The sequence below is a fragment of the Oncorhynchus kisutch genome, linkage group LG20 (genome assembly GCF_002021735.2).
Source record: "Oncorhynchus kisutch isolate 150728-3 linkage group LG20, Okis_V2, whole genome shotgun sequence".
Lineage (NCBI taxonomy): Eukaryota > Metazoa > Chordata > Actinopteri > Salmoniformes > Salmonidae > Oncorhynchus > Oncorhynchus kisutch.
Window position 1 is genome coordinate 51,655,595 of NC_034193.2, and position 16,624 is coordinate 51,672,218.

At 42.9% G+C, this 16,624-nt stretch overlaps 1 protein-coding gene across 1 annotated transcript; it reads left to right on the forward strand.

Moving 5' to 3' along the window:
• Window positions 1-1,469: 1,469 nt before the first annotated feature.
• Window positions 1,470-10,124, forward strand: LOC109865916 (volume-regulated anion channel subunit LRRC8C). The gene is made up of 4 exons (XM_031799739.1): window positions 1,470-1,776; window positions 4,564-4,712; window positions 6,729-6,862; window positions 7,124-10,124. Exons 2-4 carry the CDS (start codon window positions 4,572-4,574, stop codon window positions 9,303-9,305), a joined length of 2,457 nt encoding a protein of 818 aa, XP_031655599.1. The 5' UTR covers window positions 1,470-1,776; window positions 4,564-4,571; the 3' UTR covers window positions 9,306-10,124.
• The last annotated feature ends 6,500 nt before the right edge of the window (window positions 10,125-16,624 follow it).

Below are 16,624 nucleotides of genomic sequence, written 5' to 3' on the forward strand. Positions count from 1 at the left end.
CTTGGTGAATCTGGCAGCGGAATGCAAAATAGGGACTGGGCTACAGTAGATTTAGATAAGTAGCCTAAACTGAACTCCATATACACTACATGACCAAAAGTATGGGGACACCTGCTTGTTGAACATCTCATTCCAAAATCATGGGAATTAATATGAAGTTTGTACCCCCATTTGTTGCTACATCAGTCTCCACTCTTCTGGGAAGGCTTTCAGATGTTGGAACATTGCTGTGGGGACTTGCTTCCATTCAGCCACGAGCATTAGTGAGGTTCGACACTGATGTTGGGCAATTAGGCCGGGCTCACACTCAGAGTTCCATTTCATCCCAATAATGTTTGATGGGGTTGAGGCCAGTCAAGTTCTTCCACACAGATCTCGACATACCATTTCTGTATGGACCTCGCTTTGGGCACGGGGGCGTTGTCATGCTGTAACAGGAAAGGGCCTTCCCTAAACTGTTGCCATAAAGTTGGAAGCACAGAATCATCTAGAATGTAATTTTATGCTGTAGCATTAAGATTTCCCTTCAGTGGAACTAAAGGGCCTAACCCGAACCATGAAAAACAGCCCCGGACCATTATTCCTCCTCCACCAAACTTTACAGTTAGCACTATGCATTGGGGCAGGTAGCGTTCTCCTGGCATCTGCCAAAACCAGATTCGTCAGTAGTACTGCCAGATGTGGAAGAGCACTCCAGAGAACACTGCTCAAGAGTCCATTGGAGGCAAGCTTTAAACCACTCCAGTCGACGCTTGGCATTGCACATGGTTATCTGCGTTATTGTTATTGGGTGCTGCAATCTATAGTTTTAGCAAAAAATTGCATTTTATGTGATGCCTGTCAAATTGCGCAGCGAAATCCAATAGAGTTCGAAGTTTGCCACTTCAAGCATGCACTGCCAGTCTCATGGATAAAGATAAATTATTTAACGCTAACTGTGTACGTGTGCTTGTCCTGATTGTTATAGAGTTGTCAGTGGGTGTTGCAATCCATCGTTTTTTATAAACATTTAAAAAAGAAGGCATTCTATGCATCCCCTGCCAAAACTAAGCTGTTCCTTCTCTGTTAACAATGGCTCCCTTGGTGGAGGTCGCGTAAAATGCTTTTTTTGTTTTTGTAACTACTGGTTGCAGCACCCAAAGAAAATAACTCCATTACACAGGCCAAACAGTTACAAGGTACACGTTAAATAATGGGCAATTCTGCAAGTATCGACTGATACTGACTCAATGTAGTCGGAGGTACACTCTGCCGACCCTCATCGCAACTCGGCTCCCTTGAAAAGTATACAGTTGAGTTAATATACATGACTATACAGACCAAGGAAGAAACAACAAATGCTGAATAATAATGATGATGCACTTCTCTTCATCCTAGATCAATGTCAAGGTGACATTCCTATTTAATAGCCTATGTAAGCAAAAAATAGACACATCCGTAATTTTTTGCCACATTGTCACTGGGTGGGCCAGTCAAAGGAAGATTAAGCGTCGACGCGTCGTACGTATTTTAGAAGGCGGAAGGCTTGCATTACCTGTATGGACTTCGACAATCCTGTGTGGCGTGGTAGGCTACTGAACGACACCTCACACTCAAACAACTATCTCAAACTTAAACTTGGGTCCATGTTGTCATCGACTAAAAGCCGAAAACAATAAGTATTTCCCCGCCTCAATAGCCAATTGACTTGACTGGCAGCGATGGGTCAGAGTTCTGATACTTTTTGTTAGGAGGGCAACTCGCGGACTACCCCCCGTGGATCTCGCACGAGCTCAGGTAAGTTGCCCGCTCTGAAACAATTCATATCAGAAATACTTGAGAACTGTTGGTTCTTTAAACGTATTCTTTTTATTTCATACATTTGAACTTAAAAAATAACTCTCATTAATTGTTTTGAAAATATATTATGTGAACTCATAGTCTAAACCTATACTTTTGTAAACGAAAATTGTTTATTCAATTTTGTCTGACAGATGCTTTTCTCACAAGGAATGGCAGGAGCCATAACGAACTGTGAAGTAAATTGTCTCGTGCAATAAGCTGTGTTTTCCTGATTCATTGTGTAGTGTACTGTAATACACGAGTCATAAAGTGTCCGTTTCAAAAAAATATAGGATAAGTTATAGGCAGGCTACCCAATAAAAGTGTAGTCTACTTTCACAAAGCATGTTGAAATGTTTATGGTTTTGGTCAATATAAGTAAAGTTTTCAGAATGAAATAGTTGCATTCTCAGTCATTAGCTAGGCTATTTGGTTTAAATACACTGACAATAGGGAGACACAATTACTAAGCCTGTTGTGAAATGGTGATTTACCTCTTGAATTTAAAACACCCAAGATATGATTACCTCAACTGTATCACTTTCCTTAGAGACCTCTCTGTTGATCAGCCATTGTTGTCTTGTCATATTATGCCGAACAAAAATATAAACACAATATGCAAACATTTCAAAGGTTTTACTGAGTTACAGTTCATATAAGGAAATCAGTCAATTGAAATAAATTCATTAGGCCCTAATCTATGGATTTCACATGACTGGGAATACAGATATACATATGTTGTTCACAGATACCTTTAAAAAAGGTAGGGATGTGGATCTTGCCTAGTTAAATAAATAAAAAATTAATTAATGAGAAAACCAGTCAGTATATGGTGTGACCACCATTTGCCTCATGCAGTGCGACACATCTCCTTCACATAGAGTTGATCAGTCTATTGATTGTGGCCTGTGGAATGTTGTCCAACTCCTCTTCAATGGCTGAACGAAGTTGCTGGATATTAACGGGAACTGGAACACGCTGTCGTACACGTTGATCCAGAGCATCCCAAACATGCTCAATGGGTGAAATGTCTGGTGTGTATGCAGGCCATGGAAGAACTGGGACATTTTCAGCTTCTAGGAATTGCGTACTGCACATTTTAGAGTGGCCTTTTATTGTCCCCAGCACACGGTGCACCTGTGTGCACACAGGTTTAACCAGCTTCTTGATATGCCACACCTGTCAGGTGGATGGATTGTCTTGGCAAAGGAGAAATGCTCACTAACAGGGATGTAAACAAATTTGTGCACAAAATTTGAGAGAAATAAGCCTTTATTGCATATGGAACATTTCTGGGATCTTTTGTTTCAGCTCATGAAACATGGGACCAACACTTTACATGTTGCGTTTATGTTTTTGTTCAGTGCACTTTGTCCACTTTGGACTACAGTTCCGGCTACAGGCAGGCCCCTCATTTTCCCATGCAAGGCTCATAGATACTGTAGGAGACACCTCAGGAGAAACATATTCTATTCCCTCCCCAACCCCTTTTGAAAACACAAAATAAATATTTCTTCCTAAATTATAGGTTATTATCAGGTAGAGACATGTTGCTTATAATCCAGTCTTTGTGTCAGATGAGTTTTCTAAGCAGGTTGACATTTAGTGGACTGTGGCTTGCTGTATAAAGCAGGCAGACAGGCATTCGAGGCATTCAGTTACTGTCCGATTGAACATTAGAATGGGAAAAACGAGTGACCTAAGAAACTTTGAGTGTGGTATGATCGTTGGTGCCAGGCGCAGCGGATCCAGTATCTCAGAAACGTCCGCCATCCTGGGATTTTCACGCATGCCACTGTCTAGAGATGACAGAAAATGGTGCGACAAACAAAATGGCCCCATCCTGCCTGGTATCAACGGTACAGGCTGGTGGCGGTGGTGTACTGGTGTGGGGAATTTTTTCCTGACAAATGTTAGGTCCCTTGATAGCAATTGAGCAACAATTGAACGCCATGCACCGAAAAAGTCAGACCGTTTCGAGGCAAAGCGGGGCCCGACCCAATACTCGATGGGTGTACCTAATAAATTGGCCATGTGCGTTACTCACGTTCGTTACTCACCAAATTTTCGCTGAGCAACTGTCTTCATTTACTCCCGTTACGGCCGGTATGCAATTCCAAAAAAGGTTGCTTGTAAATGTTTACTTAGACCTTTTTTGAAAGTACCTACCGGCCGTAACGGGAGTAAATGAAGATAGTCGCTCAGCGAAACTCTTTGGTGAGTAACAAACATATTTTGACATTATAACTCTTGCAGAGTTGGTGAATGAGAGTTTGAATCGGAGCTTCCTGGGTGCTAGAGAGGTCTCTAACGCACAGATACTGGGGCACCCTGTAGGCAGCTCTGCAGAGTGGTCACTAGCTGGCACAGCCACAAAGACATAAAATCAGATTTTAACCCTAACCTTGACCACACTGCTAACCCTACTCCCTAACCCTAACTTTAAATACAGACCAAAAAGCTCAGTTTTACAATATAGTCAATTTTGACTTTACAGCTTGCCCATATAGCAGAAATCGTTCGGTTCTGCCTCCAGGACAAAATTCATGACAGTAAACATCAATCTGCATCTTCTAATGTGGGGGAGGCTTACTATAACCTTAAACATGGATATTTTGTAATATAGTGACTATAACTAAAGCCATACATTATGTTGCTTATGATATGCTTATTTTTGGTTTAATCCTCAACTGGTCACTTCGTCATTATTTCTGCATTCTCTTCTTCCTCACTTTGCTACAGTGATCAGGATGATACCAGTAACTGAGTTCCGGAACTTTGCCTCATCACAGAACCCCGAGTTCCGGGTTCTAAAGCCATGGTGGGATGTGTTCTCGGAATACCTATGTATCGCCATGCTCATGATCGGAGTGTTCGGATGCACCTTACAGGTAAGACTAAACTCAAACAAACTAATCATCAATGAAGGTATACATTTTCATTGAACGAAGAGTAGATTTAAGTCAAAACTGGAACATTCACTGTCTTCTTGGTAAGCAACTCCAGTGTAGAGTTGGCCTTGTGTTTTAGGTTATTGTCCTGCTGAAAGGTGAATACATCTCCCAGTGCCTGGTGGAAAGCAGACTGAACCAGGTTTTCCTCTAGGGTTTTGCCTGTGCTTAGCTCCATTCCATTTCATTTGTATCCTGAAAAGTCCCCAGTCCTTAACAATTACAAGCATACCCATAACATGATGCAGCCATCACTATGCTTGAAAATATGGAGAGTGCTACTCAGTAATGTGTTGTATTGAATTTGTCCCAAACATAACAATTTGTATTCAGGACAAAAAGTGTATTGCTTTTCCATTTTATTTGCAGTTTTACTTTAGTGCCTTGTTGCAAAACAGATGCATGTTTTGGAATATTTATATTCTGCACCGGCTTCCTTCTTGTCACTCTGTCATTTAGGTTAGTATTATGGAGTAACTACAATGTTGTTGATCCATCCTCAGTTTTCTATCACAGCCATTAAACTCTGTAACTGTTTTAAAGTCACCATTGGCCTCATTGTTTCCTTCTTCTCCGGCAACTGAGTTAGGAAGGATGCCTGTATCTTTGTAGTGATTGGGTGTACACCATCACCAACCATACACCATCCAAAGTGTCATTAATAACATCACCATGCTCAAAGAGATATTCAATGTTTGTTTTTTATTGTATTTTTACCCATCTACCAATAGGTGCCCTTCTTTGTGAGGCATTGGAAAACCTCCCTGGTCTTTATGGTTGAATCTGTGTTTGAAATAATTTACTGCACGACTGAGGGACCTTAGAGATAATTGGATGTGTGGGGCACAGAGATGAGGTAGTCATTCCAAAATCATGTTAAACACTATTATTGCACACAGAGTGAGTCCATGCAACTTATTATGTGACTTGTTAAGCAGATTTAAGGGTATTTTTCTTCGAATATTTGTAGTTTTTTTGTTGTGATTTATCAGTGGGTGCTGTAGCACCCTCAGCACCTTTACTTCCTGAGGCTATGGAGGCCAATGACATCAGTCAGGGTAATTATTGAAGTTTGCAGTTTTGTCAAAAAAAAAATACTATTTTGTTCAAAACATTTTTTTTTACCCTTAAATGTGTGTATATTACTGTATTTATTCTTGGGATATTGTTTTTCAACAGGAAAAATTCAAAAGATAGCTGGAGTGCGTCTTTAAAGCACATAGCAGGTTAGCCCCCGGGGCATCATTGCAACAGCTGAATGTAAGCACCTAATGGAACTGTTGGATCTTGACAGATGTTGTCGGTGTGTAGCCTGTAGCGATAAGAATAGGAGTGCCTACAGTATATGAAATAAAAATACTTGGCATTACTTACTTTATGTAAATGAAATATACTTTTACCTGAATAAGTTTACCTGTTATTAGTGATATGTGAGGACAACTTAAAAAGCTAATTAATGTACAATCACATGTAGAAAGCATTTGGCCCTGGATAATGAAAACATTTTAGATTTGATTAGTGTGTCCTGTTTAAATCCACTCCCTGCCACGTAACAAAGCATTCTTATCAGTGGTGGTGACCTCCAAGTGGGAAGGGAAAGGAAAGACACATTAACTAGTGTTTCCCCTTTATGCATTTAGCACCGCCGCTGCTAAATTGACCAATGTTTCCCCTGGAAGCAGGTCACTAACTCCGTGTTTAATATGTCATCTTCTCATCACACAATCCTAATCATTGGTTGATATCAGACCTGGGTTCAAATGGTATTCGAAAGAAAACAAATACTATTTGAACCCATGTCTGTTAGATATCAACTGGAACCAGGAAAGAAATAGATCCCAAAAATCTAAGCCTTATGTTATGTAGGTGGCTACTCTGCATGTTGTTCCATTGCCTAATCTTTCCAATAGCACTCACTCTTCTCTTTCTCTTTTTCCCTCCCTCTCTCCATCATAGCTCACCCAGGAGAAGATCTCCTGCCTTCCCAGCCATTTCTCCAGCTCAACTCCAGAGGCCATCGATTGCAGCCACATCCGTAGCCACGGCGAGAACGAGACATGGGAGCACCATACCTTAGTCAAGCCCGTCAGGTAGGTAGCCTAGAGGTAGAGGTTAGAATCCTAGCTCCTAAGGTGGGAAATCTGGTGGCCAGATAAAGCAAAAAGACACATGTCTATTTGGATAGTTTGGATCTGTTGATAAGCAACTTCTTGCTAAGGTTAGGGTTAGGTTTAGAATAAGGTTTACGTTTAGAGTATAGTTTTTTGGTTAGAGCGAGGTCAGTAGATAGTTAGTTGAAATGTTACTGATAGTCTGTACAGCATCTAGAGTTCTAAATTCTTATTTTACAGCCCTATCATCCGGGAGGTGTACGGACGCAAGAACAACCTTGACATCCACCAGTACATCTTCGTCAACCATTACTGCTACGAACGAGCCGTGCACTGGTACGGCAAGTACTTCCCGTACCTGGTGGTAATCCACACATTGATCTTCATGGTGGCCAGCAGCTTCTGGTTCAAGTTCCCTGGGACGTCGTCCAAGATCGAGATCTTTGTCACCATCCTGGGGAAGTGTTTCGACTCGCCATGGACCACCCGGGCGCTGAGTGAGGTGTCTGAGGAGCGTGGTGAGGAAAAGATGGTGATATGGAGGAAGAACACCATTTCGAAGTCGATGGCATCGGCGTTTGCTGCCTCGCCGGACAGTGAGCCAGGGGCGGAGGAGGAGATGGTGGGACTTCTCCGGCAGTCGTCCATCAAGTCAAATCCAGAGAAGAAGAACCCGGAACTACAGCCAGCGGATTCACTCTTGGACAGGAAGGAAGGGGAGCAGGCTAAAGCTCTGTTCGAGAAGGTGAAGAAGTTCAGAACGCATGTGGAGGAGGCGGATCTGCTCTATCTGATGTACGTTCTCCAGACCTCCCTCAAGGTCTTCAAGTTCGTCCTCATCACCTGTTACAGCGCTGCATTGGTCCCCAACATTGAGATTGTAGTTCGTTGCTCAGTTCCTCCGGAGCTGACCGGCTTCGAAATCTACTGCTGCAACCACACCAAAGCCCACCTCTTCTCCAAGCTGTGCTACTGTTACATCTGCTTTGTGGGAGTCTACGGACTTCTGTGCATCTACACCCTCTATTGGCTCTTCCATCGACCTCTTAAAGAGTACTCCTTTGAGCATGTTAGGCTGGAGACGGGTATCAACGACATCCCAGACGTCAAGAACGACTTTGCGTTCCTCCTCCATCTCAGCGACCAGTACGATGCACTCTACTCCAAACGCTTCGCCGTCTTCCTCTCCGAGGTCAGCGAGAGCCGTCTTCGCCAGGTCAACCTCAACCACGAGTGGCCCGGCAAGAAGCTGCGGGGACGCCTCTCCCGCAATGCCGACAACCGTCAGGAACTCCATCTCTTCATGCTCCCGGGTCTCCCCGACACCGTCTTCGATGTCCCTGAAGTGGAATCTCTCAAACTGGAGCTGCTAAACAACGTGACTATTTCCTCCAGTGTAATCCAGCTAGGTTCTCTCCAGGAGCTGTCCCTCATCCACTGCCCTGCCAAGCTCCAGCTGGCTGCCCTGACCCACCTCAGAGAGAACCTCAAGGTCCTCCGGCTAGCCTTTGAAGGACTGGAGCAGGTACCAATGTGGATGTACACACTTCAGAGTCTCGAAGAGCTCCACCTGAGTGGCACTTTGACCCACGAACTCTCCCGCAGTGCAACCTTAGACTCCCTGAGAGAACTCAAAGCTCTAAGAGTCCTGACGCTTCGCAGCCGCCTAACCAAGATCCCTCCGAGTGTTGGGGATGTGGCAGTCAACCTCCAGCGTCTCTGCATCTATAATGAGGGCCTCAAACTACAAGCCTTCAGCAGCCTAAAGAAGTTGACCAACCTGGCCTCTCTGGAGCTGATAGGATGTGAGCTGGAGCGCATCCCCAGCGCGGTCTTCAGCCTGTCAAGCCTGCAGGAACTGGACCTGAAGGAAAACAAGCTGACAACAGTAGAGGAGATCTTGAGTCTACAACATTGCCGGCGCCTGGTAACTCTTCGTCTCTGGCACAACGGCATCACCTACATCCCTGAGCACATTGCTAAGCTGAAGTCCTTAGAGACGCTGAACGTCAGTTGGAACAAGCTCCGGAAACTTCCGCCACGTCTCTTCTACTGCACCAAGCTCCGGCACTTGAACCTGTCCCACAACCAGCTCACGTCGCTACCAGCCGAGGTAGGGATACTCCAGAGTCTCCAGTTCTTCTCAGCAGCCTTTAACTCCCTGGAACAGCTGCCGGAGGAGCTGTTCTCCTGCAAGAGGCTCAAGACTCTGGCGTTGGGAAACAACTGCCTGCTCTCGCTTAGCCCCAGGGTGGCTAACTTGGCTCAGCTAGTGCGCCTGGAGCTCAAGGGGAACAGACTAGACTCTATACCTCCGGAGATAGGGGACTGTCCCCTTTTGAAGACCAGTAATCTTGTGGTAGAGGACAACCTGCTGGATCTACTGCCGTCGGATGTACGGAGCAGGATGAAAGACAGTTGAGAGACAGTTACTTTGCTTACTTTAAAGGGCTTTTTACTCCTCCTGGTGCATAGGCCGCTGACAACAATTGAGAGATAGGATAAAGGGTCAGGTTTGGTTGCACTTGATTGGTCAGAGATGTCAGCTCCGTGGGAATGGATTGGACCTCTGGTTGGGTTTGCAGTTGTGAGGACATGAGGGATTCACTTTTTAAAGGCAAATAAGAGCCCAAAAGTACGAGAGGACATGTAAGGACGGAACTACGGACATACCGTAGCATATAAGGTTCAAGAAAGGACCTTTTGGAGGGACATACAGTATAGCAATAGAATAATTAGCAAATATAATATATTTTGGTCAAATTCTCTTCAAATCATGTTCACCTACTTATTGCCATGACTGTACTTTTAAAAATATTTTTTAATACAAAGATGTCTATCAAATTGTCCTTGATGAAATGTCATCCTTAAAGCGTATGTCATATGATGATTATCTTTGTTCATTTAACTTGCTGGTGGCTTGGACATCGTTGCTCATGAAGGCTGTCTTGCAGGCTTGTTAAGGGCACTATTTACTCTTTATCACTGAAGTGTATTGCACACTAGAAATACTGTAAAGGTTATTGAGCTGACCAATGCAAAGTTTGCCGTGAATGCAGCCTCCACTAACTCTGAATTTCCATGATATGGATTGATTAGAGCCTTAAGTTTACAGAGAAAAACTGTCAAAGTGAGTTACTGTTTTATGCCATAGAAAGGATGGAGGATGATATGAACACACATAATACAAGGTAGTGGGAGGAAAACATCTAAGTATCAGTTTCTCCCTTCTCAAAGATTATACCTCTCTTGTTCAATTTATTTACCTGCTAGATTAGTGGTGTACGGCTAGAGGAATCATATATTTCTGAGATCTCTAAAGAGAGAACTTCAGTTGCATCCAGCCAGAGGGGAAAAGAGATGGGGATCCTGTATCCTGTTCAACTGGTTGTTTCATACAAAGGGTTATTGTATCACTGTCATGGAGATGTGACAAACGCAGAGTGAAATCTTTTCAATGCCGGTGCCTTGGGAGTTTGACCTTTTCCCACATTAACTGAGTGACTTGGAGAGTAACTCATTGAATGAATGTTTTTCATTGTGTTTTATGCATATCAGTTGAAACTAGATGGAGGCCAATTCAACTAGCTAATCATATACAGTAATACTGTAAGCTTCATTATGATACACTGCAGTACATTCACAAAGTGAAACGTGTTATTTGACAATGTAGTACGCCACAACAACACAATGATGACACTGGTAGGCAATGCACAAATGTATTTCACAACGTTTGTACAATCCACCTGTAATGAGTGAATGACGTAGTACTGTAGTACTACTGTAGCAGTATGAGGAGTCAGCTGACAGTACTATACTGTAGTAATACTGTATCAGTATGAGGAGTCGGCTGACAGTACTATACAGTAGTAATACTGTATCAGTATGAGTCAGCTGGCAGTCCCATACTGTAGTAATACTGTAGCAGTATGAGGAGTCAGCTGACAGTACTATACTGTAGTAATACTGTATCAGTATGAGGAGTCAGCTGACAGTACTATACTGTAGTAATATTGTAGCAGTATGAGGAGTCAGCTGACAGTACTATACTGTAGTAATACTGTATCAGTATGAGGAGTCAGCTGACAGTACTATACTGTAGTAATACTGTAGCAGTATGAGGAGTCAGCTGACAGTACTATACTGTAGTAATACTGTATCAGTATGAGGAGTCAGCTGACAGTACTATACTGTAGTAATATTGTAGCAGTATGAGGAGTCAGCTGACAGTACTATACTGTAGTAATACTGTATCAGTATGAGGAGTCAGCTGACAGTACTATACTGTAGTAATACAGTATCAGTATGAGGAGTCAGCTGACAGTACTATACTGTAGTATTACTGTATCAGTATGAGGAGTCAGCTGACAGTACTATACTGGAGTAATACTGTATCAGTATGAGGAGTCAGCTGACAGTACTATACTGTAGTACTACTGTAGCAGTATGAGGAGTCAGCTGACAGTACTATACTGGAGTAATACTGTATCAGTATGAGGAGTCAGCTGACAGTACTATACTGGAGTAATACTGTATCAGTATGAGGAGTCAGCTGACAGTACTATACTGCAGTAATACTGTAGCAGTATGAGGAGTCAGCTGACAGTACTATACTGGAGTAATACTGTATCAGTATGAGGAGTCAGCTGACATTACTATACTGTAGTAATACTGTATCAGTATGAGGAGTCAGCTGACAGTACTATACTGGAGTAATACTGTATCAGTATGAGGAGTCAGCTGACAGTACTATACTGTAGTAATACTGTATCGGTATGAGGAGTCAGCTGACAGTACAATACTGCAGTAATACTGTATCAGTATGAGGAGTCAGCTGACAGTACTTTACTGCAGTAATACTGTATCGGTATGAGGAGTCAGCTGACAGTACAATACTGCAGTAATACTGTATCAGTATGAGGAGTCAGCTGACAGTACTATACTGCAGTAATACTGTAGCAGTATGAGGAGTCAGCTGACAGTATTATACTGTAGTAATACTGTATCAGTATGAGTCAGCTGACAGTATTATACTGTAGTAATACTGTATCAGTATGAGGAGTCAGCTGACATTACTATACTGGAGTAATACTGTATCAGTATGAGGAGTCAGCTGACAGTACTATACTGTAGTAATACTGTATCGGTATGAGGAGTCAGCTGACAGTACAATACTGCAGTAATACTGTATCAGTATGAGGAGTCAGCTGACAGTACTATACTGGAGTAATACTGTATCAGTATGAGGAGTCAGCTGACAGTACTATACTGTAGTAATACTGTATCGGTATGAGGAGTCAGCTGACAGTACAATACTGCAGTAATACTGTATCAGTATGAGGAGTCAGCTGACAGTACTATACTGCAGTAATACTGTATCGGTATGAGGAGTCAGCTGACAGTACAATACTGCAGTAATACTGTATCAGTATGAGGAGTCAGCTGACAGTACTATACTGCAGTAATACTGTAGCAGTATGAGGAGTCAGCTGACAGTATTATACTGTAGTAATACTGTATCAGTATGAGTCAGCTGACAGTATTATACTGTAGTAATACTGTATCAGTATGAGTCAGCTGACAGTACCATACTGTAGTAATACTGTAGCAGTATGAGGAGTCAGCTGACAGTACTATACTGTAGTAATACTGTAGCAGTATGAGGAGTCAGCTGACAGTACTATACTGGAGTAATACTGTATCAGTATGAGGAGTCAGCTGACAGTACTATACTGCAGTAATAATGTAGCAGTATGAGGAGTCAGCTGACAGTACTATACTGTAGTAATACTGTATCAGTATGAGGAGTCAGCTGACAGTACTATACTGCAGTAATAATGTAGCAGTATGAGGAGTCAGCTGACAGTGCTATACTGGAGTAATACTGTATCGGTATGAGGAGTCAGCTGACAGTACTATACTGTAGTAATACTGTAGCAGTATGAGGAGTCAGCTGACAGTACTATACTGCAGTAATACTGTAGCAGTATGAGAAGTCAGCTGACAGTACTATACTGCAGTAATACTGTAGCAGTATGAGGAGTCAGCTGACAGTACTATACTGTAGTAATACTGTATCAGTATGAGGAGTCAGCTGACAGTACTATACTGCAGTAATAATGTAGCAGTATGAGGAGTCAGCTGACAGTGCTATACTGGAGTAATACTGTATCGGTATGAGGAGTCAGCTGACAGTACTATACTGTAGTAATAATGTAGCAGTATGAGGAGTCAGCTGACAGTACTATACTGCAGTAATACTGTAGCAGTATGAGGAGTCAGCTGACAGTACTATACTGCAGTAATACTGTAGCAGTATGAGGAGTCAGCTGACAGTACTATACTGCAGTAATACTGTATCAGTATGAGGAGTCAGCTGACAGTACTATACTGCAGTAATAATGTAGCAGTATGAGGAGTCAACTGCAGTAATACTGTAGCAGTATGAGGACTCAGCTCTTTCAACAGGTTGCATACCTTACTAAAGTATTATACTATAGTGACATTACTAGAAGGCAGGGATGTAGTCAAGTCACTAAACCTTGACTGCAAGTTCTCTATACTCAAGTCACGAGTTGAGTCACGAGTCCCTTGGTATTGCTAAAAGCTGCGGTTCAAATTTATTTTAAATGTCAAATCTGTTAATATGTTGCACATTGTAAGGATAACTAGATAACACAGCTCTCTAACATTTGCTGTTGTAGCTAGTACAGTATGTTCAATTATGCAGCAAGATACTTTTCTGACAGTCACTACTGGTTGAGTCCAAGTCGAGTCACAGTCCTAGACTGGAGTACTACAACGCTGCTAGGAGGTATCAGGGGGCAGTTTAGAACACACAGACATGTACAAAAGGCATCAGGCCATTGATCTGATTATTTACAGATGCAAGCTTCTGCACAATGCCACAATGGACTGGGTCAGACACAGCCATGTTAACACACAAACACCAAAGCGTTCCTATTGTCAGTGTGTTGTGTTTCTCCTCCTGTAGAAGGAGCCCAGTCTTGCCCTGCCTTTTGTCTCCATAACAAGCGTTCATATCAGCCAAGCCAGGAACATACATACCTCAGTAATACCTAATCACACAGGCCAGCCCACACACTCACAATCACAGACAAGGCCAATGGGGGGAAACTGCACTTCCCTGTTCATGCTGGAGCTACAGTAGGGGAGTAGGCTAGGCTGGAGCTATAGTAGGGGAGTAGGCTAGGTTGGAAGGTGGGGGAGTGGTTAGAGAGATAGAGAGAGAGCAGCCAGTGGAAATTTCCAAAGGTGTGCAGACAGCACTGTTTGTCACACCAGTGTGTCCTTGGTATGCACATGCACACACACACGCGTCCCACTCTGCTCTGCCAATAATTTCCTTTCCCTTTCAGGCAGTAGTGTCAGTTAAAGGTTGATCTGGAGTTTGGAAATGATGTCCAGGATTAGTCAGACACAACCCAGTTTAATAACCCCCGAGACAGAGCCATAGACAAGCCCTAACAGAGCCCTAACCTCTGGCCCAGACACTCCGGTAGAGCTGATAGAATTCGATAGGTGCACAAAGTATGGTAATTGCTTCTTCTGGCCTTTTGATAGGCTGGGTGGAGTTCTTACTGTATTGTTTACACCTAACAAATCACTATCAGATCTACACAGGAGGGGCTAGGGATTGTTCCTGGAAGGAGTAATAGGTCGGGTGTTGACTCTGAACTGTGCTGCTTAGCAAGTAGAGCACGAGCAGAAGTCTCAATGCGTATCATGTTATGTTTGTTTCGGTGTGTACCAGCCAACAGGTCTGGTCATCCTAATGCAATATTTACACAAATAGAGGAGTTGATCTCATCTCCTCTAAGATACTTCCTCTATTTGCCTCCCAGCAATATAATTTAATTCTAGCAAACTTGAGAAATGTTTACCAATTGCGTGATTTAAGTTACTCAGCGTGTTGTATATCTGGGATAGCCTGGTTCCAGATCTGATTGTGCTGTGTTGTTAATGCCTATGGTCATTGGCGTGATAATGACCATAGGCGTTGGCAAGACGGCACAAACAGATCTGGGACCAGGCTATATCTGGGAGGCAAGAACTGTGTCAATGTTTCCTATCCTAACAGATGTGATAAGCTCATAATGACTCATTATATTACTTCATCGTGCATGCTAAATATACAGAAATTGAACCGGTATGATGGAAAGGTCTAGCATGGGTACCAGTCTGTTTAACATTCCACTCCTTGTTCTCTGTGTCATATGGCAAAGATGGTTTAGCATGACAATGAGTGGAAGGAGTGGAATGATCGCTTAACCTACTGGTAGCCAGACTAGGAAAGGTCATTGTTATCATAACATTATCATTATGTCACCATACTGCTTAAGCACTATTTCAACCCCAAATACAGGTTACCCATAGGCACAGGTCTAGGATCAGATTATTTCCCCCCATTCTCAAGATGACAAGTGATAAGGATGTTTTGTTAGGTGAATTTTGGCTTGTGGCACATACTGTAGGAAAACAACACATCCATTGTGCCAGGCAGTGCCCTTCTATGCCTGGACTTGGGTAAACTGCCTGGACAGCTCTTAACCAAACAGGGCCTTCATTCATCCCTGTGTGCATGCGCCCGTGCGTATATGTCCAGGTATCTGCCGTTACCTTTGTGTTTTCTCTGTGTAGTACATTCCATTGTGGAGTCATTAGAAATGTCCTTGTTGACTCACCTTGGAGTTAACACTCATGAGTGCAAAACAGAATACAATGGACAATGTTACCTTAGGTAAAGTACTCGATCTAGAAGTGTACTCGATCTCTGTAGCCACATTCACACTGCACTTAGCCCAGGGCTAACAGCCTCCTTAGCCCAGAGTTAAGAGAATGCAGTGTCAAAAGGCCTCATGTAAGATGTTTTTTTAGAAATGCCAATACAATAGATGAATAACACAACTGACTGGGTTTACAATAGAAAGGTATGACAGTCATGAAGAGAAGACTCTTAAGCCTTAAAACATTCTGTCTATAATCATATGAATTTGTGAAGGTTCTTGAAATTGCACAAAACCACCACGTTATCACAAAAGTGTTATGGGGACACCTGCACCTAGTCAGGTTTGCCCGTAGAGATACAGAAGACTCATGGATATAACCCTTTTCAGCATGAACATTGCCATTGAGGGCTCCCACCATTTTAAAGATGTCCATGGGCTGTAGCTTCAATAGCGCTGCCACAGGTAGCCTAGTGGTTAAAGTGTTGGGCCAGTAACCGGAAGATTGCTGGATCAAATCCGCAAGCTGACAAGGTAAAAATCTGTCATTCTGCCCCTGAGCAAGGTAGTAAACCCACTGTTCCCCGGGCGTCTTGGATGTCGATTACGGCAGCCCCCCACACCTCTCTGATTCAGAGGGGTTGGGTTAAATGCGGAAGACACATTTTAGTTGAATACATTCAGTTGGACAACTGACTAGGTACCCCCCTTTCCCTATCACAGACGCTATAATGACACAGATCTAAAGATAAGTCCTCCATCTCTATGGGTTTGCCTCCCTTCTTGGCTCCTCAACTCGTTGGATAGTGACCTCCTGTGGCCACAATAGAGAACTGCACTTGTCATCAAAATCATTGTATATGGACTTTGTGCGTGTAATAATATAGAAGATTCTTTTGATCAGGATTCTGAATTTTAATAGTGAGACATTCTAATTGTATAACCTGTTGTAGCTATTTTACCAACAGTAACTCTAGCCAAGTCCCATAGAATA

Bases quoted from the DNA above. Each gene is read 5' to 3' on its own strand.
- LOC109865916 (XM_031799739.1), top strand. From the start codon at position 4,572: ATGATACCAGTAACTGAGTTCCGGAACTTTGCCTCATCACAGAACCCC. The intron at 4,713-6,728 runs GTAAGACTAAAC...TCTCCATCATAG, and splicing joins TGTTCGGATGCACCTTACAG to CTCACCCAGGAGAAGATCTC. The intron at 6,863-7,123 runs GTAGGTAGCCTA...CTTATTTTACAG, and splicing joins ACCTTAGTCAAGCCCGTCAG to CCCTATCATCCGGGAGGTGT.